At 37.8% G+C, this 27,403-nt stretch overlaps 1 protein-coding gene across 1 annotated transcript; it reads right to left on the reverse strand.

Moving 5' to 3' along the window:
* Window positions 1–2,598: 2,598 nt before the first annotated feature.
* Window positions 2,599–18,810, reverse strand: LOC121370797. Its single transcript, XM_041496271.1, has 4 exons — window positions 18,737–18,810; window positions 11,439–11,526; window positions 5,732–5,866; window positions 2,599–2,935 (listed from the first exon to the last, which is right to left on the reverse strand). The coding sequence occupies exons 1-4, from the start codon at window positions 18,762–18,764 to the stop codon at window positions 2,839–2,841; spliced, it is 348 nt and encodes a 115-aa protein (XP_041352205.1). The 5' UTR covers window positions 18,765–18,810; the 3' UTR covers window positions 2,599–2,838.
* Window positions 18,811–27,403: the final 8,593 nt, after the last annotated feature.

Below are 27,403 nucleotides of genomic sequence, written 5' to 3' on the forward strand. Positions count from 1 at the left end.
GTGTAGGCTAATGTTATCTTTACCTTCCTTTTTCACAATATGATACAGTTTATTTATTCCCAAAAAGGATGCTGGATGTTTTGGATTAAAATAAATATCCGACAAAATTAATTAATACTTCTACTACCTTTCAGTAGCCATGGTTTCAAATCAAATGAAATAATAGTATTTTTATGTACTCAGTCGCTTTTACAATGTATTGTTTTTTGTTTTGTTTACATAACCACAAGTGAACCTTCAAGCAGTTTATAATACGGAAATACTTCTCATATGTAGACCTTTTATTTGTTAAGCCCCAGTCTCACATACACGAATTATACCCCGAATATCCAAGAATATACAACGATCCTATGCAGCCCCGATTGCTCCCGATTTTCCGGCAAAATTTGCATGATTCGGCTTCTTTCCCGAATTGCGTACGAATGCTCACGACTGCTGAAAGAACTAACACAATACCACTACGATCTTGAACCCTATTCATTACGAATCGGGACGACCTACTACGTGTTCCCTAAGATGCCTTCCCGAATACGCTACGAATCATGACGAATTAATGCGGAACGCGTCGAGAATTACTACGACACGCCTACGAATCCGCACGACTGCTGGCCTCAGACCACAATTAATTTCGCTATATGTTTCTATATAGCCTTAGTGGCTATAACATTTTTATTAATATCAGCAGGCCCGTGGATTTTTGTATGTACCTTTGCCTGCCTGAGGGACACATACCCTGAAAAGGACAACCCCTGTTGTCCAGCTCTTTCTCCCAGCATATTGGTTTAAACAAACACACCCTCTAAACCAGGCCGGAGTACACCCCTTAAACACAAAAAGCACTACTTTTGCATGGGCCGGAATTACCACAAACAAGTCTTCGATGTCAACAAGTTACACGTATTTACAAACTACATGCTCTCCCCTGTCAACCGGCCTCGGGTGGCGTCGTGGCAGGCCATCGGTCTACAGGCTGGTAGGTACTGGGTTCGGATCCCAGTCGAGGCATGGGATTTTTAATCCAGATACCGACTCCAAACCATGAGTGAGTGCTCCGCAAGGCTCAATGGGTAGGTGTAAACCACTTGCACCGACCAGTGATCCATAACTGGTTCAACAAAGGCCATGGTTTGTGCTATCCTGCCTGTGGGAAGCGCAAATAAAAGATCCCTTGCTGCCAATCGGAAGAGTAGCCCATGTAATGGCGACAGCGGGTTTCCTCTCAAAATCTGTGTGGTCCTTGACCATATGTCTGACGCCATATATCCGTCAATAAAATGTGTTGAATGCGTCGTTAAATAAAACATTTCTTTCTTTTCTCCCCTGTCACTTCAGTCAAATAGTTGGCATTTCGTAGCTGTCTGCCATGAAATAATCACAGCCAAACAGCAGACTACTTGCGCGGACAAATTTGCGAACAACCAAATGGAAAGATAACTGTAATCTGAGGCCTGCTACACGAATCAGTACAACTGCCTCAAGAACCAGTACGACTGCCGCAAGACGCCATATATGAAGGCTGCCGAACAAGCCAGATCTCTTTCGACGTTCTGCCTACATGCAGGGAACATCACCATGCCGCTCTTTAGGACGTCGGCAACCGGCCGCAAGGGACGAGGGAAGAGCCAGCGTACCCGTGGAGAACCAGAGGCAGAGAAAGAGTCAGAGGTAGAGAAAGACCCTTCAATAGTCGTATGAATACCCCACGTTTAACCACGAATATCCCGAATGCTTCTACGAACATACTACGGTTACGCACGATGCCCTCAAGAATTCGTAAGATTGAGTCACGATTTCAACTTTATTCACGATTAATCCCGACAGTTTTGAACATGTTCAAAAAATTCGGGAGTCGATCCAGAACATTCAAGAATACTGACGAAAGGCCAGTAACACCATACGGTCTCAGTACGTATATCCAAGAATCACCAAGGATTCTTAAATCGGGCCCATTCGGGATGTGAGACTGGGGTTTTACCCGTATAAAAGGATGTATAGATAAACACGTCTGAGTGTGCCCTTGTTATCTGCGAAGTTACTGTCAATGTCAATACAACCTAACTACCTAACTACATGAACTTGCCTACACATATACATACATACATTATACATTCATGCATGCACGCACGCACACACGCACACACACATGTACATACAAAGTATCTAATATTTACATAGCGTAGTTCATACTATTTCCATATATATGCCATTTATGAAGCACTGGTTGGAATGGGAAAACTTAACAGCTCCACCGAGAGGATTGATCCTAAGACACATCGCATTTCAAACCAACGGACTACGACCGAGCGGAAATCTCACTCGTTTGAACACGGACATGCAGTTTAAAAATGTCTACATGCCTTTAAATGGTTCAACCAGAATCTCACGACTGGTATATCAAAGGCCGTTGTATGTGCTGTCCTGTAGGTTGGAAAATGCATATAAAAGACCCTTCCCTGCTAATGGAAAAATGTAACAGGTTTCCTCTCAAGACTACGTACGTGTCAGAATGACCAAATGTTTGAAATCCAACAGCCGATGATTTATTAATTAATGTCCCCCTGTAGGGGTGTCGTTAAATAACAACAAATATAACAAAAGTAGCGTTTAATATCTTTACTTTATATGGCAGTAAAAACTGTCATGTTATATGGCATCTCCTGGCACGTATGGCATCTCCTGGCATCTGTTGGACAGCTGGGACATGCTGAGTTTTTACAGTGATGTCAATCAGTGCATTCTACGCTACGATGGCTTTCATTTCGAATGTGATACTTGCAGTATTCACCAGCTTCCTCCCAATTGCACTTATGGTAACAGCACTCGTCCACGATGCTTCGTCTAATAATCGAATGAGCCTGACGTTTCAGTTTGTAGCTCTTCAGAAACGAGGCTGACGTGTCTCTGGCAAGAAACAGAAATGGGTTTCTTGCCGGAGCTGAAATAATAATACAAAAATCGACTTTAATAATTATGTCATTGAACATTCTCTGAAATGGTCAGACTAAGCTCACAGTTAAATGGCAGGTTTTTGGCATCAAAAGACAAGCATCTGTCGTGATTGGAGAGACAAAACACTGGGATGTGGAGATGGACATCGAAAGACGTTGAGATTGGGAAGAAATAAGACAGAGTTCAAGGCACGGGCGGACATAAGAGATAAGCAGTCGTCGCGTTTAGAGAGACAAGGATTAGGATGTGCAGGTGGTCAGAAAAAGAAGTTAAAATATAGGAGGAGCTGCCAAATCGGCAAGAAATAACAAAATTCAAAGAAGAGAAAATAGAGGGGAAGTGGGATAAGTGGGATAAAATAAATAAATTAATTTAAAAAAAAAAAAAAACTCAAAAACCCCACACAAAAAAGCCACCCCTCCCCTAAAAAAGAAAAGAAAGAAAGAAAGAAAGAAAGAAAGAAAGAAAGAGAGAACTCAAAATGAAACTTAGCATAATAATAATAATAATAAATAATAATAATTAACAAAAATAAATGATCAAAAACAAATTAAAGGGACATTCCTGAGTTTACCGCACTTTTTAAGATGTTATCGACTAACAAAGACTTTTTAACGATTGTACTTACATATGAAATATATTTTTATGCATAAAATATTAGTGGCTGTATATTAAATGTGTTTCTGATCGTTCTAATATTTGTACTAGGTTAAATTTAATTTTTTTTTTTTAAATAATTTGTTCGTATGTATGGAATTATTTAAAGCAAAATCCAGTTTGGGCTTCTTACAAATATTAAGACGACCAGAAACACATTGAATATAAAGACACTGATATTGTAAACCAGAAAATATATTTAATATGTAAATTTTATCGTAGAACTATTTTATTAGTCGAAAAACTCTTACATTGCAACAAACTCAGGAATGTCCCTTTAATAAGAACAACAGCATTACTAATAATATAATAATAAAAAGTTAACGTTTGTTTTGTCAACAACACCATTTAGTGACTGGAGCACATTGATTAATCAATCATCAGCTATTGGATGTCAAACATGTGGTAACTGTCACAGTCTTAGAGAGGAAACCCGCTACATTTTTCCATTAGTAGTAAGGGATTTTTTATATGCACTTTCCCACAAACAATAAAGCACATATAGCGGCCTTTTGACCAGTTGTGGTGCACTGGTTGGAATAAGAAAAAAAATCAGTTGAATGGATCCACCAAGGTGGTTCTGATCCTTAGACACAAGCATCTCAGGCGAACACTCAACCGACTGGGCTAAATCCCGCCCCTAATATAATAATAATAATAATAATAATAATAATAACAATAATAAAAATAATAATTAGATAATAATAATTAACTAATAATAATAATAACAATAATAATAATAATAATAATAAATAAAACAATAAATAAATAAACCACAAGACCACAGTTATTTGTGAATCTTCAGCTAAGATTTATGCATCCTGAGCCGGCCTCGGTGGTGTAGTGGTTGCCACATACACCGAGTTTCACCCACATCACGGGTGCGATTATGGGTGTGTCTCCCGAGTGTATGACCCCACATGGGGGATGATTACCCGGCATGCACTGCAGGTTCCATGTATCCTGGGCTCGGGTGATACCGAGATAGCTCAACTGACAGCAAGCGAGGAGTACGGACCTGTCAAGAAGTCCTATACCGAAATGGAAATACTGCGGCTTCACCATTCATCTCATCATCATCCATGTTTGTAAAATCCAAAAATCCAAAATGAAATTACAAAAAGGGTAATAATTATAAAGAGAACTTATTTTAAATATTTTTGTTAAATGTTTATGTAATTTTTATCATAATGTGTCCAGACTAAATGATTTTGGGAGCATTTTTGACAATGTTCACACCCATACAAACCACTCCCAAGCGAGAGATGGCGGATGTCACACATATATTTATGGATACTTCGCTAATCAAATCTTACAACAACCCTCATTTGAATAAAGGTTTAGCTATTACATTTTTCACCAAATCAGCTTGTTTGAAAATTACCCAAAATGATCGCCCCCCCCCCCCCCCCCCCCACACTTTTATCTAACTCCTTGAAAATTACCCCAAATGGTCGCCCCCACCCACACACTTTTGTTTAACTCCTTGAAAATTACCCCAAATGATCGCCCCCACACTCACACTTTTGTCTAACTCCTTGAAAATTACCCAAAATGATCGCCCCCACCCCCACATTTTTGTCTAACTCCTTGAAAATTACCCAAAATGATCGCCCCCACCCCCACACTTTTGTCTAACTCCTTGGCTATCACTAAGCTTAAAAATTTACTTCTTAATGCCTAACTTCAAATGAAGATTACCAACAGAACAGGTTCTCGTTGGCACTAACAACATACACCATTTGGAACATACATTATATAAGCATTTATTTCACTCTAAAATTGAGAACACTTCGGTCTCAGTTTTTTGCTATATGACCGCATCTGGCTATAGTACCCGTCCGAACAGCTGGTTCCTTAACCGATTCACTCGGGCTGTCTCTTGCGATATACACCCATGTCTCAAAACGTCAATGCACAATATTACAAAATAACATGGGCAAAATACAGCCAGAAGGTTTACCATTAAACATACAAATTGTTTTAATTCTTCCCCAATCCCTAGAAGTGAATATGGGAACCACAACATATGTCACAATTAGAAACTTTAGTGGACCGTGATGAAGGAACTCTCACCCGGAAGTGAACTGTGTAGTGAGACCTAAGCTATGCTACATGTACTTACATCGCTTTACGATATTCGGGGAATTTGTTGTAAGGGTCCGCTGCACATGCCGAATTCACTCTATAATTCATCTGAGTGACGCCACATGTGGTACCACACTGTGTGTGCCATGTCTCCATAAACGACTCAGTAGTCCTGTCACAGAAAACCAAACATTGTTTACGATTCCAGGCCTTGACCTTAAGTTTTTTCAGTGGTAGCCCACCGGGCTACCAGGTTATAAAATCTAGTAGCCCTTAGTAAAAATTGGTAGCCCCACAAAGTTCTTTAAAAGAAAAGAGAAAAAAGAAAAATAATTTATTTTTATTTAAACATTTTAGGGTGGGTTTTTGTAAATCATGAGCAAATGGACAAAACAAAACAACCGACTTGTTTGCTACGATTCCAGAAATACACAATAGTATTTATTATTATTATTATTATTATTATTATTATTATTACTATTATTATTTATTGTTTTAGGCCTAATCTCGTAATGAAGGCTTACAAAATATTATTGAAACACTTCATACTGTTTTCACGAGTAGAACTCAGCTGTCTACTAATTGTACGATCTTCAGATCGATATTTCATATTTTAATACTTAAAATGGCTGCAACTACGTTCAATAGGTGTAATTTTGAAGAATCTTAACAAAACTTGCCTTTATTCCAAAACAATAGCGGTTTTTATTGATGACAATAAACTTGTAAATGCCGAAAGCCAATTTTTCTTACACACCCGTTGGTGAGAACACCATGCATTATTTTTGATAACACATGGGTTGTTAACACACGAATGTGTATTAACAATTTCATGGCATACGACTGGCTGCTCCTAGGTGATGACCAGGTCACCAGTGCCAAGCAGCCAGTGAAAAGCAACACGGTTGAAATAGATTACATTGTGACGTATAGTTAACCTGACAATCATGTGTCTGTGACGTGTAAGTTCGCTACAAATGCAACGGCTGTAAACAACTTTGTCCAAAAAGATGTTAAAACCTGGTATTTGCGGATATGTAAGAAACAGAATAATACATTCGTGTCCGTTAGATACCATTTATCTCACAACTCGTTGTTTAAAAACGTATCAAACTCGCTTTCGCTCGTTAGATACATTTTAAAACAACTCGTTGTGAGATAAATGGTATCTAACGGTCACTCATGTATTAATCTCTATATCCCAGATAGAGGATCATGCGTGTTTGTGATATCACGTGACAAGGTCAGATGTCATTTTCAGCGAGATTATCACGCAAAGCGATAGCAAGCGATAAGAGAGATTTCATTAAAATTAATTTGTAAGAAAGATTAATATTTTTAACATTGAAAATATTCGTCAATTTATACATTTATTTAACATAGTGATAGATATTAATTTTGTAAACAATAATTTGACAATTTTCATAGGTAGCCTAGAACGAAATAAACCGTGATTGAATTATCTTTTAGTTTAGACTTCAGCTGCAGCAAAGTCTTGATCATACAAAGCGTTTCTTATAAGTAGGCGTAAAAACAACGGGCCGTGTTGTTGATTGTCATAAATGACTACTAATAGTTAACTCGAATCATTCGAGAGGAACGGAATGTCAGTAGGGCATGTGCGGGTGGGGTGGTGGGACCAGGTAACGACCCCTTCCCCCGAAGAAATTTTTTTATCTTCATTTTTTTTTTCAATATATTTTTCGAGGGAGCATAACTCGATCCTCCCCCACCCATATACTTCGATCGCTACAGTCCGGACCCCCCACCCCACCCCCCGCACCCTCCGTTAAAATCCATACAAAAACGCCTCATCAAGATTAACCTCGAATGCATGTGCATGCACAAGCCAAGTTTATCAGCATCACTGGCGTTAATCACCTAGTTGGGGTGGGGTTTTTCCACCATCATCTTTTATATTTCTCTGTCACTCCAAAACGTGGGACCGGCCTCGGTGGCGTCGTGGCAGGCTGGTAGGTACTGGGTTTGGATCCCAGTCGAGGCATGGGATTTTTAATCCAGATACCGACTCCAAACCCTGAGTGAGTGCTCCGCAAGGCTCAATGGGTAGGTGTAAACCACTTGCACCGACCAGTGATCCATAACTGGTTCAACAAAGGCCATGGTTTGTGCTATCCTGCCTGTGGGAAGCGCAAATAAAATATCCCTTGCTGCCAATTGGAAGAGTAGTCCATGTAGTGGCGACAGCGGGTTTCCTCTCAAAATCTGTGTGGTCCTTAACCATATGTCTGACGCCATATAACCGTAAATAAAATGTGTTGAGTGCGTCGTTAAATAAAACACTTCTTTCTTTCCATAACGCGATACTTAGACATGTGAGGCCCCTCACCCCCAAAATGTGGGTGCCCCACCCACCCCCATATAAAATCCTGGCTACGCCAATAGTCAACTAACCAACAAGCCAACTCAGCACAGTCTTCACTTCATGGCTGTTTGGTGTGCGAGTGTAAATGAACAAATAGTACCATGGTGGAATCTAGCCTAAAACTAATGTACAGTAACAAAAGAAAAGAAAAGAAAAGAAAAACAAAGACACTGTATACAGTAGCACTATACCAATTGGGATTCGACTGGATCAAAGTTCGAAGTACACTTAATACTTTTAATAGAGAAGTTATTAAGTATTAATATTAAAGGCATACTGTCACAGATTTAAGGACCTTATTTCTCTAAAAATGGATAATAAATAAAAGTTGCATTAATTGTTGGAAACCAAATCTAGCTATCGCATAACCTTAACTAAACCATGATGGAGTGAAATCCATGTCATCCCTCTCGGCAATTTAAGTTCTTGAATTATGGAACATTGCCATAATTCAATTATTTTTACAAAATGTCATTAATAAATGGAGTATGGTGGTTATGAAGATGGTTGAATAAAGTACAGGTAATACATTGTTAGACCATTAAATAGGTCAGCCGTCTGTAACAATATGCCTTTAACTATTAACTAGTCATGCCACTGGTAAAAAATGTGTCAGTGTTTTTTGTTCGAAAAAAAAGGACTGAAAGAAAGAATGTGAAGTATTATCTGGGTAATAAATGTATGCAATTTTATGTCATCCAGTACCACTGTGTAAAGTACCCTTGTTGTTGAAATAAGTAGGCCAATGGGGTACCTGTAAAAAGAGTTCTACAAGTTTTGTGCAAAACTAGGGCTGTTCTGTCAAAAATGAGCCTTGATAGATTCCACTTCCAGTTAGCTGGTTAGGAGTTATATTATTAATATTTATTTCCCATAATGTGGTTGGTATGTTACATATGGCTGAGAGAGAGAGAGAGAGAGAGAGAGAGAGAGAGAGAGAGAGAGAGAGAGAGAGAGAGAGAGAGAGAGAGAGAGAGAGAGAGAGAGCCCAAAAATCCCATTCACAAAATGCCCCCCTCCCCCCATCCCCCCCAAAAAATAAAAATATATATATGTATATATATAGAGAGAGAGAGGATACTCCCCTCGTGTCTTGTGATATCATAATTTATCAGCACGAGTCGATAAAAGAATGAAATCCGAGGCTTGCCGAGTGACGTAACAGTGACGTAACAAAACATTGTCTTGTGATTAAAATTTGACAAATCAAGATTATAAGAAGCGAGATCTCCTGCGGAGATATCGCAAATTATAGTGCCAGCCAATCAAATTAAAATTAGCTCCATTGGTTATTTACTATTACATGTGGATTTAACAGCAGCCCGTTGGAGCTCATGTCCAGTTGACCTTTCATTCGACCAATCAAAACCTTACTTACAAAATCATGCCAGTGATTTGAGTGCGAGTGCGAATAATGTTTACATGCTCATATACCACTAGAGTTTAAAGCATGTCCGTCCCGGGGCCTGTCTCTCGATAGCCAGGGATTTGTCCTGTGACAGAAAAAAAATTAAGCGGACAATTTTGAAATTTACATCCAAAAATTAAATAGTGAGCCTTTAAAATTTTGATGCGCATCTCTAATTAATATAATTAATAAAGAAAATTCTACTCATTACATTTGGTCGCTAGATTAGATCGGGTGGTCAAAAAAAAATTAGATAAGATCGGTGGCCTGATTCGGGATGGGGGGTTTAGAGTTGAAAATGGGCAGAATTTTGAAAATAGCAATTAGTAAAAAATTTAATCGAATTTTTTAAAAAAAGAAGAAAAAAAAGTTAAAAAGAATTGACTTCTCGGTCGAATATTTATATAATTCGGAGCATTTTAGAAGGACAGTCCAAAAATAAATAAGAGAAAGAAGAGAGGATCGGACTATTTAATAATATTTAAAAAAAGAAAAAAGAAGTAATTTCGACATAAACTTTTGAACGAAGGTCTAAAAGTTTAAAGTCCGATCTATATGTCCACGTGAGTGGCCTCGTTCAGGCCGTTAGGGTGCACAGCTTGTAGGGACGAGATGGGTTGCATCGCGTCAAGAAAACCCCCAGATTGACAGTCAATAGACGTTGAAGGTGTAGTGCTGTGCTGAAATACAGATCTTGAGAAGCCGGATCCGTCTGAACGAGAGAGAGAATCAGACTAGGGTATAGTCCAGTCGTCATGGGTTGGTATAGTGGTGCGGACGGGCCCGACTCCGGAGGATACAAGATGGTATCACAATAAAACAAGGTAAAATCTAGAAAAGAGTAGTAGGGGCCGACACCGCTTCCTATTTCTTCTTAGAGTGGGGCGGTCAATCTTCCAGTGCTGCTAGGACAGGCTAGGACATGTAGAGACTAAACGCGAACAACTGTGGCGTTCTGCAGAATGGCCGTCATACGAGTTTTTTTCAGGCTCGGACATGTAGAGACTAAACGCGAACAACTGTGGCGTTCTGCAGAATGGCCGTCATACGAGTTTTTTTCAGGCTCGGACATGTAGAGACTAAACGCGAACAACTGTGGTGTTCTGCAGAATAGCCGTCATACGAGTCACGAAAAAAACAAGTCAACATAGTCAGACAGAGAAATGACGTGGAGGCAAGGAATCTCGCTACGGCCAGTGCACAACGACTGGTATATCAAAGGCCGTGGTATTTTCTGTCCTGTCTGTAATGGTTCATATAAAAGATCCCTAGCTACTAATGGAAAAATGTAGCGGGTTTCCTCTAAAACTATATGACACATTTATCAAATGTTTGACATGCAATAGCCGATGATTAATAAATCAATGTACTCTGGTGGTGTCATTAAATAAAGCAAACTTTATTTTTAACCAATGTGATATTGTGGTTTCGTTAAATATTTGAACAAACTGTAATTTGTTTGTATGTTAGGTCTAGGTTGGGATCGGAACGTAAACCAGTGGCAAAGCGCTCACCTGGTGCGCAGTTAGAAGGAAGAAAATGTTTTATTTAACGACGCACTCAACACATTTTATTTTACGGTTATATGGCGTCGCACTACACAGATATTGAGAGGGAAAACCCGCTGTCGCCATTTCATGGGCTACTCTTTTTCGATTAGCAGCAAGGGATCTTTTATATGCACCATCCGACAGACAGGATAGCACATACCAGTCGTGGTGCACTCGCTGGAGCGACAAATAGCCCAATGGGCCCACCAACGGGGATCGATCCCAGACCGATCGCGCATCAAGCGAACGCTTTACCACTGGGCTACGTCCCGCCCCGTTGTGGGTTTTATGTCTCAGTATCTGTGTCGTCCTTAATAATAATATATCCGTCATTTCCTTTCTGGGGGTTTTTAGTTTAGGTACGGCCCAGAATTTAACGAATTATTAAAGTAAAACTTACCCTGAGATGTGTGGTATTTTCGTCAAACATATCACTAAGGCAACCGCCATAAGAAGCACCGTAGGCTGGCCTCTAAAGCCACGTGCATCTGGAATGAGCAACACTGTTAAAGATGCTAGCGTTATACATCAATTATAGTCCTAATAACTGTTTTAAGACATGTGCATCCTTTTGTACGTGCATGTTCGTGTATATGCGCTCGTGTGTGTTTTGATGGGGGTTGGGAGGAAAGGTATTTGGTTATTATTTTTTGTAATTAATAATTAGGGCTTCATTGCGCTTATTAAGCAACGAAGCCCTACTAGATATGGGCAGATATGGATAAAGATGTTCATTTCTGGCAGAAAGTGTGATATTTTGTATATAGGGGTATTTTGGTCTACTAATTAAAAAAAAAAATGATGAGTACATTAAGTCTGACAGGTTGGTTAGAAGCCATTTTGAATTTAAAGATGGCCACCATGACAAAATATCAATTGCTCATATTTCGACTTCTGAACTACATAGCTGATTGGAATTTGGAATATAGGGGTATTTTTGTTTGCTACATGTAGTTTCACAAATTGAAGGATTCAAGAAGTCTGACAGGCTGGTTGGCCGCCATCTTGAAATTTCTTTTCTTTCACAAGCTACACCAGTAGTCCAGTCTGTAAAATTAAATGAGCTGTCTTTTTCAGTTCTCCTCTGTCACCACATAATTTGGTTTGTATGGTTGTTTCAATAGGCCACTCAGATTGTCTTAAACCTAAATAGGTTGGACACTGGTGTAGGATGTGCTCCGTTGTATGGTCTTCGAGTCTACAGCTGCAAGTTCATGAAGGTGCTAGCTTGAACAGTTTGAACATGCGAGCATTTAGTCTGGCGTGACCTGTACGGAGTCGTAACAGAGTTACTTGATTAACTCGGTTGAGAAGGTGATCATCATCTCTCACTGTCCTAGGCTTATTGTATGACCTGATATGGGTTTTCTTTTCGGATAAACTAACTCTGTTGTTTGGTTGCATTTGTTTTGCTCCTAGCTTGGCTAGCCTGTCTTCTTTCTCATTTCCTGGGATCCATCAGTGGGCTGGAATCCATTGTAGGGCCACTCGTCTTTCCTTTGCAAGTTCTTGGATGCCTTCTGTTAGATGAGTAAGTTTTGTCCCCTTCTAACGCTTGCAGAACTCGGAGGACTGAACGAGCATCTGACAGAAAGACGACTTGTTAACATTCTTCTTTGGACTCCTTAATCATGGCAGCGGCCTGCATTAGAGCTTGGACTTCTGCATTATAGTTGGAACTGTAAGTGCAGGTTGGGATGTCCGCTTTGGAGATGTTTCCTGAGGGGAACTTAACAAACACGCCTGCATCTCCATTGGTCACAGCATTTGTTGATGCATGGATTCAGGATTCTTATGGGTACTGCTCATTGAGCATAGCTATAGTCAAAAAGCGTTTGACCATGTCACCTTGGGAGTCTCCTGAGGTTACTTGTGGGACAGATATTCTGATATGTAGATTAGCTTGTTCAAAATTCCACGACTGTGGGAGACCTGCTGGACTAAATGAAAGCGTCTCTGTTAGACGATTGACCTCATGCTCTCTGATAAGTCTGTGACTTTGATGGGTCAAACTGCTGCGATTGAGACGGTTCTTTGTCAGATTCTCTTGAATTTAATAATGGCCCCAATGTCAAAATATCAATTGCCCATCTTTTAGCTTATGGACCATATAGGAGATTGGAATTTGGCTATAGGGGTATTTTGGTTTGATAATTTAACGCCTAATTTAAAAAAAAAGACATTAGAAATGAAACTGCTACAGCCACCGGGGCTATATGAGAAAACAGTGTGATTAATTGTGGTCCGAGGCCATCTGTACGTCCTCGTTGTAAACTTTTGGTAAAGTGCCGTCAACAGAAATCAAAGCTTGTTTTAGTCAAATCTGTATGGTGCACAGCAGGGGTGTTCTAGTGTGTGTGTGTGTGTGTGTGTGTGTGTGTGTGTGTGTGTGTGTGTGTGTGTGTGTCTGTGTGTGTGTGTGTGTGTGTGTGTGTGTGTCTGTGTGTGTGTATGTGTATGTGAGTGTGTGTGAGTATGTGTGTGAGTATGTGTGTATGTGTGTATGTGCATGTGTGTGTGTGTGTGTATGTGGGCAGGCTCACATACAGGAATGTGCTGAGGGGTGTTTAGATTGTGAAAACAAAGAGGGGTCGGGAGCCTGGAATAGGAGTGTTTGACCCCTCCCCCCCCCCCCCCCCCCCCACACACACACACCCACACACGCACCCACACCCACACACGCCTAATTGAATATTAAAAGTAGTGATTATTAAAAAAGAAATTTCTACGTTTTGGCGTTCATGCGACCTTGTTTTTGAAAATAACTTTAGCTAGTCAGGTCCCATGGTCCCATAAGTGTGACATGTATGTGCATTTTATTTGGGGATTTGGTACAACATAGATTTTTAACCTCATTTGGGGATGCTGAATAAAGAAAAATATATGTTGGGCATCTGAGTAGGCCTAATTACGTTTTATGGTTCAAAATAGCCGAAAATTAAATGGCGAAATATTGCATAATAAAAAGTATGTAACTAATATCCCAACGATGTTTATAGGATTTGTTTTGGCATTAACATCTATGTGGATACATTTAATTTATAAAAATCTATGGTGAAATTCTGAAAATTTAGTTTTAAGGTCAAAATGTTAAAAAACAAAATGTCGGAAAACAAAATGTCGGTCGTTTGTCATTATTGTTTTATAAACTTGGCATCCAAGCCTTATCAGGGTATTATTTGCTGCGATAAATGCAATAATATATCGCAGCATACCACACAAATGAGTTCAACATAATATGTATATGAGTGGTATGATTCAAGATGGCAGCTATATCGTAAGTATTTGTAATGGGGGGTGGGGAGGTATTGTCCAAAACGTAGTCTGTTTGATAATACATTACTTTATTTTTATTTTGTTATTACATCAAATATGACGCTAGGAGTCTGTTATCATGTGTGAATATTTACTGAACGGTTTAGGTAATAACAGCAGCAACCTTCCTACTACTGTAACACAATCTGGAAGCAAAAGCAGATGGTATTCTTAGGTTATTCACTCGTAAGAGTCCATTTACTGCAGATGGTGATGTAAGGTCCAGAATGGTACTAGCTTTGTATGATAAAAAAGGTAAAGTTTGTTTTATTTAACGACGCCACTAGAGCACATTGATTTGTTATCTTATCATCGGCTATTGGACGTCAAACATATGGTCATTCTGACACTGTTTTTTTTAGAGGAAACCCTCTGTCGCCACATAGGCTACTCCTTTACGACAGGCAGCAAGGGATTTTTTATTTGCCCTTCTCACAGGCAGGATAGCACAAACCATGGCCTTTGTTGAACCAGTTATGGATCACTGGTCGGTGCAAGTGGTTTACACCTACCCATTGAGCCTTGCGGAGCACTCATTCAGGGTTTGGAGTCGGTATCTGGATTAAAAATCCCATCCCTCGACAGGGATCCGAACCCAGTACCTACCAGCCTGTAGACCGATAGCCTAACCACGACGCCACCGAGGCCGGTCTTTGTATGCTAATCACATGAAACAAACAGGCTCATCTGCGAACACAACGTTTTGGACCTTTCAACCTGTCTACTGTCGTTAAAACTCGCTCTGGGTGGGAGCCGGTATCGGGCTGCGAACCCAGTACCTATCAGCCGTATGTCCGATGACTTAACCACGATACCACTGAGGCCACTTTACAAACTAATTGTCTAAAGCATTCCTGTTTTTTCTCAGGAATCACAATTTTATAAAGTTGTTTTAGTACCATTGCATCTCGGAGCATGAAAAGCAACGAAACTCAACATTCTGGAACTAAGAGATGTGTTTCCAATATTATATTTGTGGGGATGGTTTTCCAAAAATTGTAGAATTGTTACATGGATATTTGACATGTAAAAAAGCAAACACTAACAGAACTACAGTGTCCAGATAGTTATGAACAGTGGATTGCATGAACTACTATTCTGGTATCAGATTCCCAGTGTTTGGTCTTTAGTTGTTCAACATTCGTCTCAGTGTTACTACTCTACACTGTATCTTCCTAAGTGAAACCACCCACACCCACACCCATTTTGCATTCAATGTATGTTTTGAAGAGGAACTAATTAGTTAATGTAACATTTCTTTCTGTTCAATATGATGCAATAGCACCTTTTTTAATGGTTTGTAATATCTCCAAGTTGTGCATTTAGTTTGGTTAAAGGGACAGACCCTAGTTTTTAAACACTAAGATATATTTTTGACCTGGACCCTAGTTTCAACCCGCAAAAATGGACACTAAGTTTAGTTAATTTACAAACCTGTAACAAATTTGGATACAACAGAGTGAAACAAGTCTGTGACGTTGAAATACCCTTAAACATAGACTAAACTGCGACCCCATAACCGTTACTACTCAGACGCACGTGCGTTTTTCAAAAATATGAAAAATGCATTTTGTGGTGTTACAAACACCAGGATGACCAGAAACACTTCGCTTGTGCGGAAATGGATAATCCAAGCAATACAATATAAGTGATGTTTGATTTCAGTGATCATAAACAGCTCTAATAGTGAAAACTATGCCCCAGTGTTTAAAAACTAGGATCTGTCCTTTTAACAAGACTTGTAGCGATCAAACAGAGCATGTTAGCATATTTCTCAAACATTATATTTCCTTAATTTTTTTGACGTTTGAACCAATTGCTGCCTATTCACTATCAAGACTGATTTCCCGAGTAATTTATCAAGTACATTTGGATATCGAGTTTGTTGCAATGGGTATTGGTATGGGTAGCAAGTCATTCTTCATGATCAGCAAAGTATTCGCTGTCTGGCCGGCTTTGTGTGCAGTAAATAGTATGTGTAAAATGACACGTTCAACTGCATAATTGTACCTGATCCTACTATATTGAATTTTGTGCTGTGGGCCCTTTAACTATAAAATTACAACATAAAAATTCGTGAAGGATTTCATGTAGCAACTGATTAGCATCTGTATAATAGAAGTGAACCATCGACAGTAGTTCATGTGATCATACAAATGTATCTATAAAACCATGGCAACATGTACCAATACGAGTACGGACACTGATCCTAGTGATTCTCAAGCACTGCCCTTGTAAACATTGAAAGCATTATTCCTAATTTGAAATCAGCATTCTGGTTAATATTACATTCTGTGAAGTAACTCGTGAAATTGTCACCTTGGACAATAGCTATGAGAATAAACATCGTTGACATACACAAATTTTATTTTAATCAGTCTTTGGTGAATGTTTCTGTATTTCTGTTGCATGAAAATCATTAATTGCAAAAAGATTAATTGCCGAAGTGCTTGAGATGCTATCAAATGAGCTCTCCTTTCTCTCGTGTATTGTTTTCCTGCCAATACAGGGCCAAATATATCAGTCTCTATCCACATTTCATACATACCTAAACCGTTCCTATGACGTCAGATAACTTTAGTTCATAGCGATGTGAACGGACCAATCATAGCTATACGTTTCATATAATATGTTCACAAAGCTCATATCAAATCTTCTATTTGAGGTAAAGTTCATTAACTGTAATGCATTTTCAAAACTATTCGAATACATACATACGGTAAATTTCAGGGGCTCGTTTAAAAAAAAAAAAAAACATCTTAAGTTTACGTCTGCGACTGGCGGTTATACCAGTCACACGTTTGCATGTGTTTGGTATCTATGTCACGTAGAAATTACATCATTACGGAAAATGGAGCATTTTAAGGACAAAAGAAAATTAAATATGTGAGCTTCAAGCTGTATTACCAGTAATAAGAATTATGGTTTAGAGTGTAATTGTTACATAATTATACATAAAATATGTACATATATAATTGTTACAAAACAATGTAGATTGTCTATATTCAAATCTTGTTGTACTAAAACAGTTTCGAATAGCATCGAGAATTATGAGCTGGGCCTACATTCTTCTATTTAAATTGCCTTTCAACTGGTGGTATGTGTGAGTGTGTGTGTGTGTGGGGGGGGGGGGGGGGGGGGGGGCTATGTGATATATTTTTTTAAAAATATCAATTCTCTTATTTTAGCTTTAGGGCGTCAATATTGTTATCACCCACAGATCCAAAATGATATTAATCAATCGATCGCCATTGCATTGATATTAACCCCACCTCCCACCCCCACCCCTCTAAAATGTTAGATCCGTGCCTGTACATGGTAGGTATATAAATTCTTCCAAAATCTAATGTTAACGTGTACATTTAGGCATATATTATTGTTTTTCTTCTTAACTATTTAAAATACATTTTATTAAATATCTAATTCCCGAGATCGTAAAATCATTCTACCCAAATTTCGTTAAAGGGACATTTCTGAGTTTGCTGCTTTGTAAGATATTTCCGACTAATAAAATAGTTCTACGATTAAACTTACATATTAAATATAGTTTCTTGTTTAGAATATCAGTGTCTGTATATTCAATGTGTTTCTGATCGTCTTGATATTTGTAAGAAGCCCAAACTGGATTTTGTCTTCAAATAATTTCGTACGTACATATATAAGTACGATCAGAAACACGTTTAATATACAGCCACTAATATTTTTTGTAGAAAAAATACATTTGATATGTAATTACAACCGTTAAAGAGTCTCTGTTAGTCGATAAAATCTTTAAAATTGCAGCAAACTCAGGAATGTCCCTTTATGCGGTCGCCTATTGTTTCGATGCCTGTCATCACATTTGTATCTACATAGTTTGAAAACATATTTTCGTTTTCGATTCTAATATAGGTCTACTGAATCCAAATAAATATGTAGTCCATCTGAAAAAGTACCTTTTTTCGAGGGGGAGGGGGGCATAATATGAGCGTATACAAAATTATGAGTGTGTCGAAAATACGTTGTATCCAAGTATTGTATTTTAGAATTCAATTTATTGCATATTACCAAACAAACTGGTGTCAGCAAACAAAAAAAAACAAAAAAAAAACGAAACATAAGCAACATCAATAACAACAACAATTAATAATAATAACAATATTAATGTACAGGCCAGACGGAGAAACAAAATTTGTATTATATTTGTAGGAATACAATTACTATGTAATAATAAAGTATATTATAAAAATATAACAGTCAAAGTACTTGGAAATAATTAAATTGAATTACTGCCCCACTGACAGTTACAAAACAAAAGCAATCGCTCTGGAACTACCAACGCTAGTATTACTGGACATACAATTAAAACAAAATATGTGTCCGCATGCGTAACACGATACTTACTCAAAAACTGTCCGCCAACCATCATCATGACAGCACGTCTTCAAGCAGAAGATGAGAGACAAAGTGAAGCTCAGTCAATTTATACTGCTTACCATTATTTTTATTTTTTTATTATTATTATTTCTGTTTTGTGTACCATCTGGTGAATTTTTAAAACGATGCATATGACACTCAAACTGCATACTCATTATAGTGTGAACACAGTTAGATAATTTTGTCCCGTCTCTCATCCTGTAATTTATGTTCGTATGTCATTTGCTTTGTACCAGGTGTTCGTGAAACCTTGTCTGCAATGGATGATTTCTACTCACTCCTTGAAGCTGAAAACGTTCGAAGGGTGTATTCACTATGCTAATGATAGTGCTACGTGCTCAAAATCATGTTTTATTGTCACGCGTTCTTCTTCTCTCCAATTAATGAATTTCTCTCTCTCTCTCTCTCTCTCTCTCTCTCTCTCTCTCTCTCTCTCTCTCTCTCTCTCTCTCTCTCTCTCTCTCTCTCTCTCTCAGTATATGTGTGTGTCCTTGCTGCTTTTCGGTGTGTTTGTGTGTGTGTGTGGTGTGGTGTGGTGTGGTGGTGGTGGTGGTGGGGGGGGGGGGGGTCCTTGCTGCTTTTTGGTGTGTTTGTGTGTGTGATGGGTTGGGGGTCATTGCTGCTTTTCGGTGTGTTTGTGTGTGTGATGGGGTGGGTCCTTGCTGCTTTTCGGTGTGTTTGGTGTGGTGGGGGGTCCTTGCTGCTTATTGGTGTGTGTGTGTGTGGGGGGTCCTTGCTTCTTTTCGGTGTGTGCGTTATGTGGTGGGTCCTTGCTGCATTTCGGTGTGTGTGTGGTGTGGTGGGGGTCCTTGCTGCTTTTCGGTGTGTTTGTGTGTGTGGTGGGTGGGGTCCTTGCTGCATTTCGGTTTGTTTGTGTGTTTGATGGGGTGGGGGTCCTTGCTGCTTTTCGGTTTGTTTGTGTGTTTGATGGGGTGGGGGCCTGTGACGGAGACAGCCGTCTGCACATTAACTTTTGACTGGGGTCTGAAACAACTGGATTAGCACTTTAATGATCGAAAGCCAGTGCATGGAGTAATTACCCAAGAAGGTTCCCCTGTTAGTTAGATGGTATATGTATTGTTGGTAGTTTTAGAGAATTAGTGTGGCCATTATTTCGCCACTCGTCCACAAATGGCAGGACTGCCAAAGATGGGACCCAGCTGCCAAGAATCCAAATAGGGGATATAAGCTGAGAGTTCGTTCTGTATAGGGACTTGGGGTGGCAAGCATCTATAGAGAGGCGGTGGAAACGCTGTCTGCTGGGCGAACTTTATTAGTCCAGTGGACATAGGTAACTATATTTTACAGCTCTGTAGTAACTGAAAGGTATTTTGTTGTGGCATTCAAGTATTATAACTATGTGTATTCTTGTTTTGCTTTGTGGGGGAAGGACAGCTGGTAATCTAAGTCAGACCGACTAAAGTAAACTCATGGGCGTACATAGGATTTTGAATTATTGAACTATGTAAAAGGTTTTTTCTTCTGGGTTTTTCTTTTTCTTTTCTTTTCTTTCTTTATTTTTGTTAGATAACTTGAATCTTGTTTGGGTGGGGAGGGCTGTGGATTACGGTATTAGATGGCCTGAATACTATTTTCTAACATCCGAATGTCCAGATTAGCCATTTTGGTACTATTTCGTGAGGCATTATCAAGCTATGGTTTTTTGTTTTTTTAGTTTGCACGTACAATCGAGGTCTTTGGGATTTGTTTCAAGAACTAGAGTCACGAAAGCTAAATGGACTTACGTGATTAAAAAAAATGGTGTTTTTTGTTGTTGTTGTTGTTGTTGTTGAACAATACCACTAACAGAGCACATTGATTTTTTAATCATCGGCTACTGGATGTCAAACGTTTGGAAATTCTGGCATATAGTATTGAATAGGAAACCAGTTACATTTTTCCATTAAAGGGACATTCCTGATTTTGCTGCAACTTTTAAGATGTTATTGACTAACAGAGACTTTTTAACGATTGTAATTACACATCAAATATATTTTCCTGCATAAAATATTAGTGGCTGTATATTAAACGTGTTTTTGATCGTTCTAATATTTGTACTAGGTTAAATTTCATTTTATTTCCTAAAAACTATTTTTTCGTACGTACGAAATTATGTGAAGACAAAATCCAATTTGGGCTTCTCACAAATATTAAGACGACCAGAAACACACTGAATATACAGACATTGATATTCAAAATAAGAAAATATATTTAATATGTAAGTTTAATCGTAGAAATATTTTATAAGTTGGAAACATCGTACAATGCAGGAAACTCAAGAATGTCCCTTTAATTTCCAAGATTTTAGGGTACGCAAGTTTACCCTTCGTACCCCCTGGCAAAACCTGTAGCCTGATATTTTTTTACTGCCACTCCACTTACTTTAGGGTAGGTACGGCCCTGTACAAACATAGCAATACAATAAGATAATAAGGAAAGTTGATGGTTAGAAGCACAAACAAATTATTTTAGAGGAAGCCGACGAAATTAGACTAGAGGAAGGTGGCCAAAATTAAAATTGTCATACCTGTGGTACAGGTATTGTTACAGTCTCAACACAACTGTAAATGTGGGTGATATAATGATACGTACAGAACCAAGGCTGAGTTCAGTTTGTAATAAAGCAGTATTATATTGAAGTACTGGCATCATGAACATATCCTTTATTTTAAAGAATATTGGTTGTAGTGGACTTGCAGTTAGGAAAAGCCTAGCACCTAACGTTCATCTTAGTGGTTCGACTTGGTTCTGTTCGTTAGCAGATGGACCATTTTCTGTTAATGTGGTACAATTTGACACACGAAAACTCATGTATTTGACATAATATTGGGTAACATTACCCATTACAGACCTGGGCCTCGTTCCACAAAGCGATCTTAGCACTAAGATCACCTTAAGTGCATATATTAGCTGTGCAGTTACGGTGATCTTAGGGCTAAGATCATTTCGTGGAACGGGGCCCTGAACACTGTATACATATATAAATATATATCTGTAGATATAAACATTTGAAGATAGATGAAAACGATTTACAGTGAAACTGTATATGTGTTGTTACTGACATGGTAGGTACTTTAGATTTTAGTGTAGACATTAATGTAAAGAGTACTTCGTTTGATATCATCCTAATGAAATTATACTTTAGTAGACCCGATATTCTTTGCACATACACAGGTATACGTTCCATCAACAATTAGTGATTATTGATCTACAGAAAGATGATACTGAATCAGAGTTCTTGGAGAATGGCATTCCATCTTGCCCTAACGTGATACAGACAGTTCTTTGTGATGTACAGGTAAGTGCAGAACGCAAAAATTGCATGTAACCAACAACGGACAGTTACACAGCTTCTAAAATACATTTCAGAACCGTTAGAGACGTTTTAACGATTGTAATTACACATCAAATATATTTTTCTGCATACAATGTTAGTGGCTGTTTATTAAACGTCTTTCTGATCGTTCTAATATTTGTACTATGTTAAATTTCATTTTATTTCCTAAAATATTATTTGTTCTTACGTACGAAATTATTTGAAGACAAAATCCAGTTTGGGCTTCTTACCAATATTAAGACGACCAGAAACACATTGAATATACAGACACTGATATTCTAAACCAGAAAATATATTTAATATGTAAGTTTAATCGTAGAAATATTTTATTAGCGGGAAACATCTTACAATGCAGCAAACTCAGGAATGTCTCTTTAATGATACACGGATGTGATACATCCTGAAATCTAACCAGTTGCTATCAGTGTTAGGAAGTGCTCAAGACTACAAGAAGCAAAACCCACAGCCATTGTCATACATGTATATGATTTTACAACCTGAAATATTTAGTAGTTCAAACTAGATTACAACTTCTAGACAGTCAAAGGTATTAATAGGCGTTTCAGGCCTTGTGAAATCGAAATAAAATAGTAAAATTTATAGTGAAAAGATACATAGGTTACTATCTATCAAGTTACTGTCAAGTGTCTAGTTAATAATAGACGTACTTTTCATTTTATGTAGAAAACTGATTTTAAAATGTACGTTTTTCATTTGGAAACGCTCTCAGTGTAACCAATGTTGAGAACATTAAAGGGACATTCCTGAGTTTGCTGCAATTTGTAAGATGTCATTGACTAACAGAGACTTTTTAACGATTGTAATTGCATATCAAATATATTTTTCTGCATAAAATATTAGTGGCTGTATATTAAACGTGTTTCTGATCGTTCTAATATCTGTACTAGGTTAAATTTCATTTTATTTCCTAATTTATTTATTTTTCGTACGTATGACATTATTTGAAGACAACATCCAGTTTGGGCTTCTTACAAATATTAAGAAACACATTGAATATACAGACACTGGTATTCTAAACAAGAAAATATATTTAATATGTAAGTTTAATCGTAGAAGTATTTTATTAGACGGAAACATCTTACAATGCAGCAGACTCAGGAATGTCCCTTTAACATAAATTGTGATGTTTTGTGTGCTCTCATATTATAAAGTATCCATTATTAACCAATACATAAGTTTTTTTCCTATAATATATATAATCCATTTTATGATATGAAGTTAAGTAAACATACATGCATTGTAGGCCCGTGTCTGGAGTGAGGGGCACAATCTTTAATAGCTGGGAAGTCTCTAGCGTGGGTCACAAGGAATATATATGTTTTATCTTTATTTATATATTAGTACATAAAAATCGTTTTACAGATACAACACGCGTCATCTTGGTATCAAACTCATTGTCGGTGTTATTTTTAATGATATGAGATCCTTACAATCCTGATATAGTCCTACTCAGTTTGGGGCATGCAAATAAAAATACATATAGTGAATTTAATTGTTATTTTAATCAAATATATTTTTTAATATTTTATCTTAATAATTAATATTTAAAAAGAATTATCTAAATAAATTTGTTAAATGTATTAGCCCGTTCAATTATCATCGAAAATGTCATTGTTAAACAGCCTTGCGAAAGAAAAGTAGGCTTACCCTCAAACTCATTTGTTTGTCGTTTTTAACTAAAAGACATCCATATTTTTTTATTCTTAATATTCTTGTTCTAATTTATATAAATCGTGTAATAATTTTGCTGTTTCCAGCTTCGCTTATTCTTTATTTTTAAAATCCGACCGAAGATGTCATAAATGTACGCGCGATGAACTCGCTAAAGCGGCCCTCACATATCAGCCGGCGTCCGCGCGATTTTTCTAATCTAATTTTAGGAGTCGCGCGGGCGCCGCGACCGATATGTGAGGGCCGCTTAAAGTAGATAACGAAAATTAGTTACATGCATAAACTGATTACATGGCGATAATTATATATTTACGCCTGTAGTAAAGTTAGCACACCTTGGAAACTTGGGGACTTTTGATATGTTATTACAACTGATGTTCTGCATCTATTCTGAAAATAAAATCAGTTATGTACTATTTATTTCGGTTTACACACTAATGTTCCTGGACAGCCTCTTCCAAAAAAATATTTGCTATCCATTTCGTGCTCACAGTCCTAATCCATCTAACCAACAAAAACTCTATTTACGTGCCTATATCCACTGAAGGTTCAGGAACGTCCATCCCGATCACTACCTCCGACAAATGTCTGTTGTATCGATCGGGACAGAAAGGGGGTTGTTTGAATATTGGGGGCAATTTAGATTGGTGTACATTTCAAATGGGGGAAGGGAAATTATTTAATAGTTTTGTGTCTGTCCAAAAAAAATTACGCGTTTTAGAGCAGGCATTTCGTCAAAAAGAAATAAAAAATAATAATTTAACTTCATTTGAATGTTTACAATTAAACTTCACTATTAACTATATGCCCTTTAGGTTTTTAAGGTCAGCAAATGATTGCAAATACTTGCAATTCAAGGCCCAGAGGTTAAAAATAACAAAGATTTAATCCATTTTTGTTTAGTTGCTTCTTTGTATCGCGTTTGCTCTACATACACTGCAGTAGGAGATTCTCGTCCAGCTGTTGGGGGGGCGTTTTTACCCCCCCCCCCCAAAAAAAAAGGGACGTAAAGATGGCTGACTGTAGTTTGTAGCCAAAATCGTTGGGGTTTTATTAATTCTAAAATTACGCGGTTTTTTCATTTGTTAAACTGTCGATATGTCTTAGTGGACCGAATATGCATCTTCCCAACACACCAGGGTCATATTTGAGTGTCATAAGTGGTTATCAGATATCTGAGGTATAAAAGGGGATTTTTACTCGATTTCATTAAAGCAAATGAATGAATGAATGAATGAATGAATGTTTAACGACACCCCAGCACGAAAAATACATCGGCTATTGGGTGTCAAACTATGGTAATGCAAACAAATAAAGTGATGATCAACATCAATATAAAAATTCAAAATTTAAATAAAAACAGTAAAGAACTGTGCAAAAATACAAATATCACAGATAGATACTGACTTTTATTCAAAATTCCAATTGTATCTCGAAGAAAACAAGGGGTTTTGTGCTGTATTGGCCATTCTCAAAGAGAATGTTACACCCCTGCACCACGGTGAGGTTACGGCACACGCAGGAGTTTCATTAAAACAGTCTCATCCCATTCGGTGACATAGATAGATGCAAAGGTTTGACAAAAATGTTTACCCATAGCACAACCACAAACCTGCTCACACATGTTCCATCAAACTCAGAATCATTTCCTTTTGGACTCAATAATGTTTTTATCTGGTCTGTCTGGATCTAAGTACTTAACAAATGCTCTCTTAACTGAATTAATGCCCGTATTAGTTTACTTTATTGGTGTACATGGAGTCAACATAGAGGATAACCAGCAATGAATATATATTTGTTTTGGTTTTGGTAATTTTGGTTTTTCATAAAACTTTCATGTCTACCTGCAATTGCTTTTAAAGGGACATTCCTGAGTTTGCTCCATTGTAAGATGTTTCCGACTAATAAAATATTTCTACGATTAAATTTACATATTAAATATATTTTCTTGTTTAGAATATAAGTGTCTGTATATTCAATGTGTTTCTGGTCGTCTTAATATTTCTATGAAGCCCAAACTGGATTTTGTCTTCAAAAACTATATTTTAGGAAATAAAATGAAATTTAACCTAGTACAAATATTAGAACGATCAGAAACACGTTTAATATACAGCCACTAATATTTTATGCAGAAAAATATATTTGATATGTAATTACAATCGTTAAAAAGTCTGTTAGTCGACAACATCTTAAAAATTGCAGCAAACTCAGGAATGTCCCTTTAAGTAAAATATTGTACATAATGTTTGGACAATCAGGTACAGATCTCGGGTATTGGATGATATATGGACCAGAGACATTCAACTAATAGGAGAGACTGAGTTATCTATGAAGATCAATCAAAAGTTGGAAAATGGCAGACACCATGAACAGATCATAGTCCAATGTTTCTGCCAGTAAGAAATTTTGGGTATGGCGCTCTGGAATTGAATATTTACAATGTGTGTGATGCATGCAACCGCACTCCCCCAGAAAGAAAATGGGTTAGGTTTAGTTAGGGTTAAGAAAATGATACAGTAATGATAAGAGTTATTAATTTTATCAAAAAGGTTAATAATTTTATCAAAAGGTTAACTAAAAAAAAATCTGCAAAAATATTTGGGTATGGCGCCATACCCGTTTTACCCTCTGGCAGAAACCCTGCATACACGCAAAAGACATTTCTGTTGGAAGTTCATGCTGTCAATGACATAATGCACAGATCTGCTGGGCTGGACCAGGGCCAGGGCCAGTATGATATATGTATGGAGAAATGGCTTGTTTTTCAGAATGTTTCAAACGGAATAACCTTTTCTTCTAATGACATCCAACTCATAATCAATCCAGAGAACAGCGGCATCTTTCTTGAAGTAAGACTGTTCCAGGCCTTATCACATGCCTTGTCCAGTACAGGATGGTTGTACAAACAAGACACATTTTGCTTTATGCAGGTGATGCTGTCAGTGAAGGACATTCTAAGATCCAAATACTACAATGGACAGTTCTCTTGGTTTTGGGCATAGAAGCTCAATATGTTTATGGTTATGGGTTGCTTTTCACGCTGGAAGTACTTTTATATATCTGGATACCCATGTGATGTCTTGACAGGTGTTTTCCATTGCCCATTTTCCTTTGGCTGCTGTGATGAAATGTTTTCGTTAATTTGTAGGTGCAGGAAAACATTCTGGGTCACTGGGGAGGCAATAATAAACTAATACAACGTTCTGTGCTTTAACCAGACCAGCATCCACAAAGCACAGAAGGTGCTTTAGTTTAAACCCTACCACAGACTTCGAGGAAAGCAATGTACCATAATTGCTATTACAATAAATTGATTCATGTCTTGAACGGAGTCACGCCCCGCAAGCCCAGTGGTAAAGCGCTCACTTGATGCGCGGTCGATTTCGGACTGGGTCTTTTGTAGTTCCAGCCAGTGCACCAAAATTGGTATATCAAAGCCGTGGTATGTGCTACTAATTAAGAAAAAAATGTGGCGGGCTTCCTCTCTAAGACTATATGTCAAAATTACCAAATGTTTGACATCCAATAGCCGATGATTAATAAATCAATGTAGTGTCGTTAAACTTTATAACTTTAGAGATTGTGTTCACTTCGATACTAAACGA

This window comes from Gigantopelta aegis, chromosome 4 (assembly GCF_016097555.1).
Source record: "Gigantopelta aegis isolate Gae_Host chromosome 4, Gae_host_genome, whole genome shotgun sequence".
Taxonomy (NCBI): domain Eukaryota; kingdom Metazoa; phylum Mollusca; class Gastropoda; order Neomphalida; family Peltospiridae; genus Gigantopelta; species Gigantopelta aegis.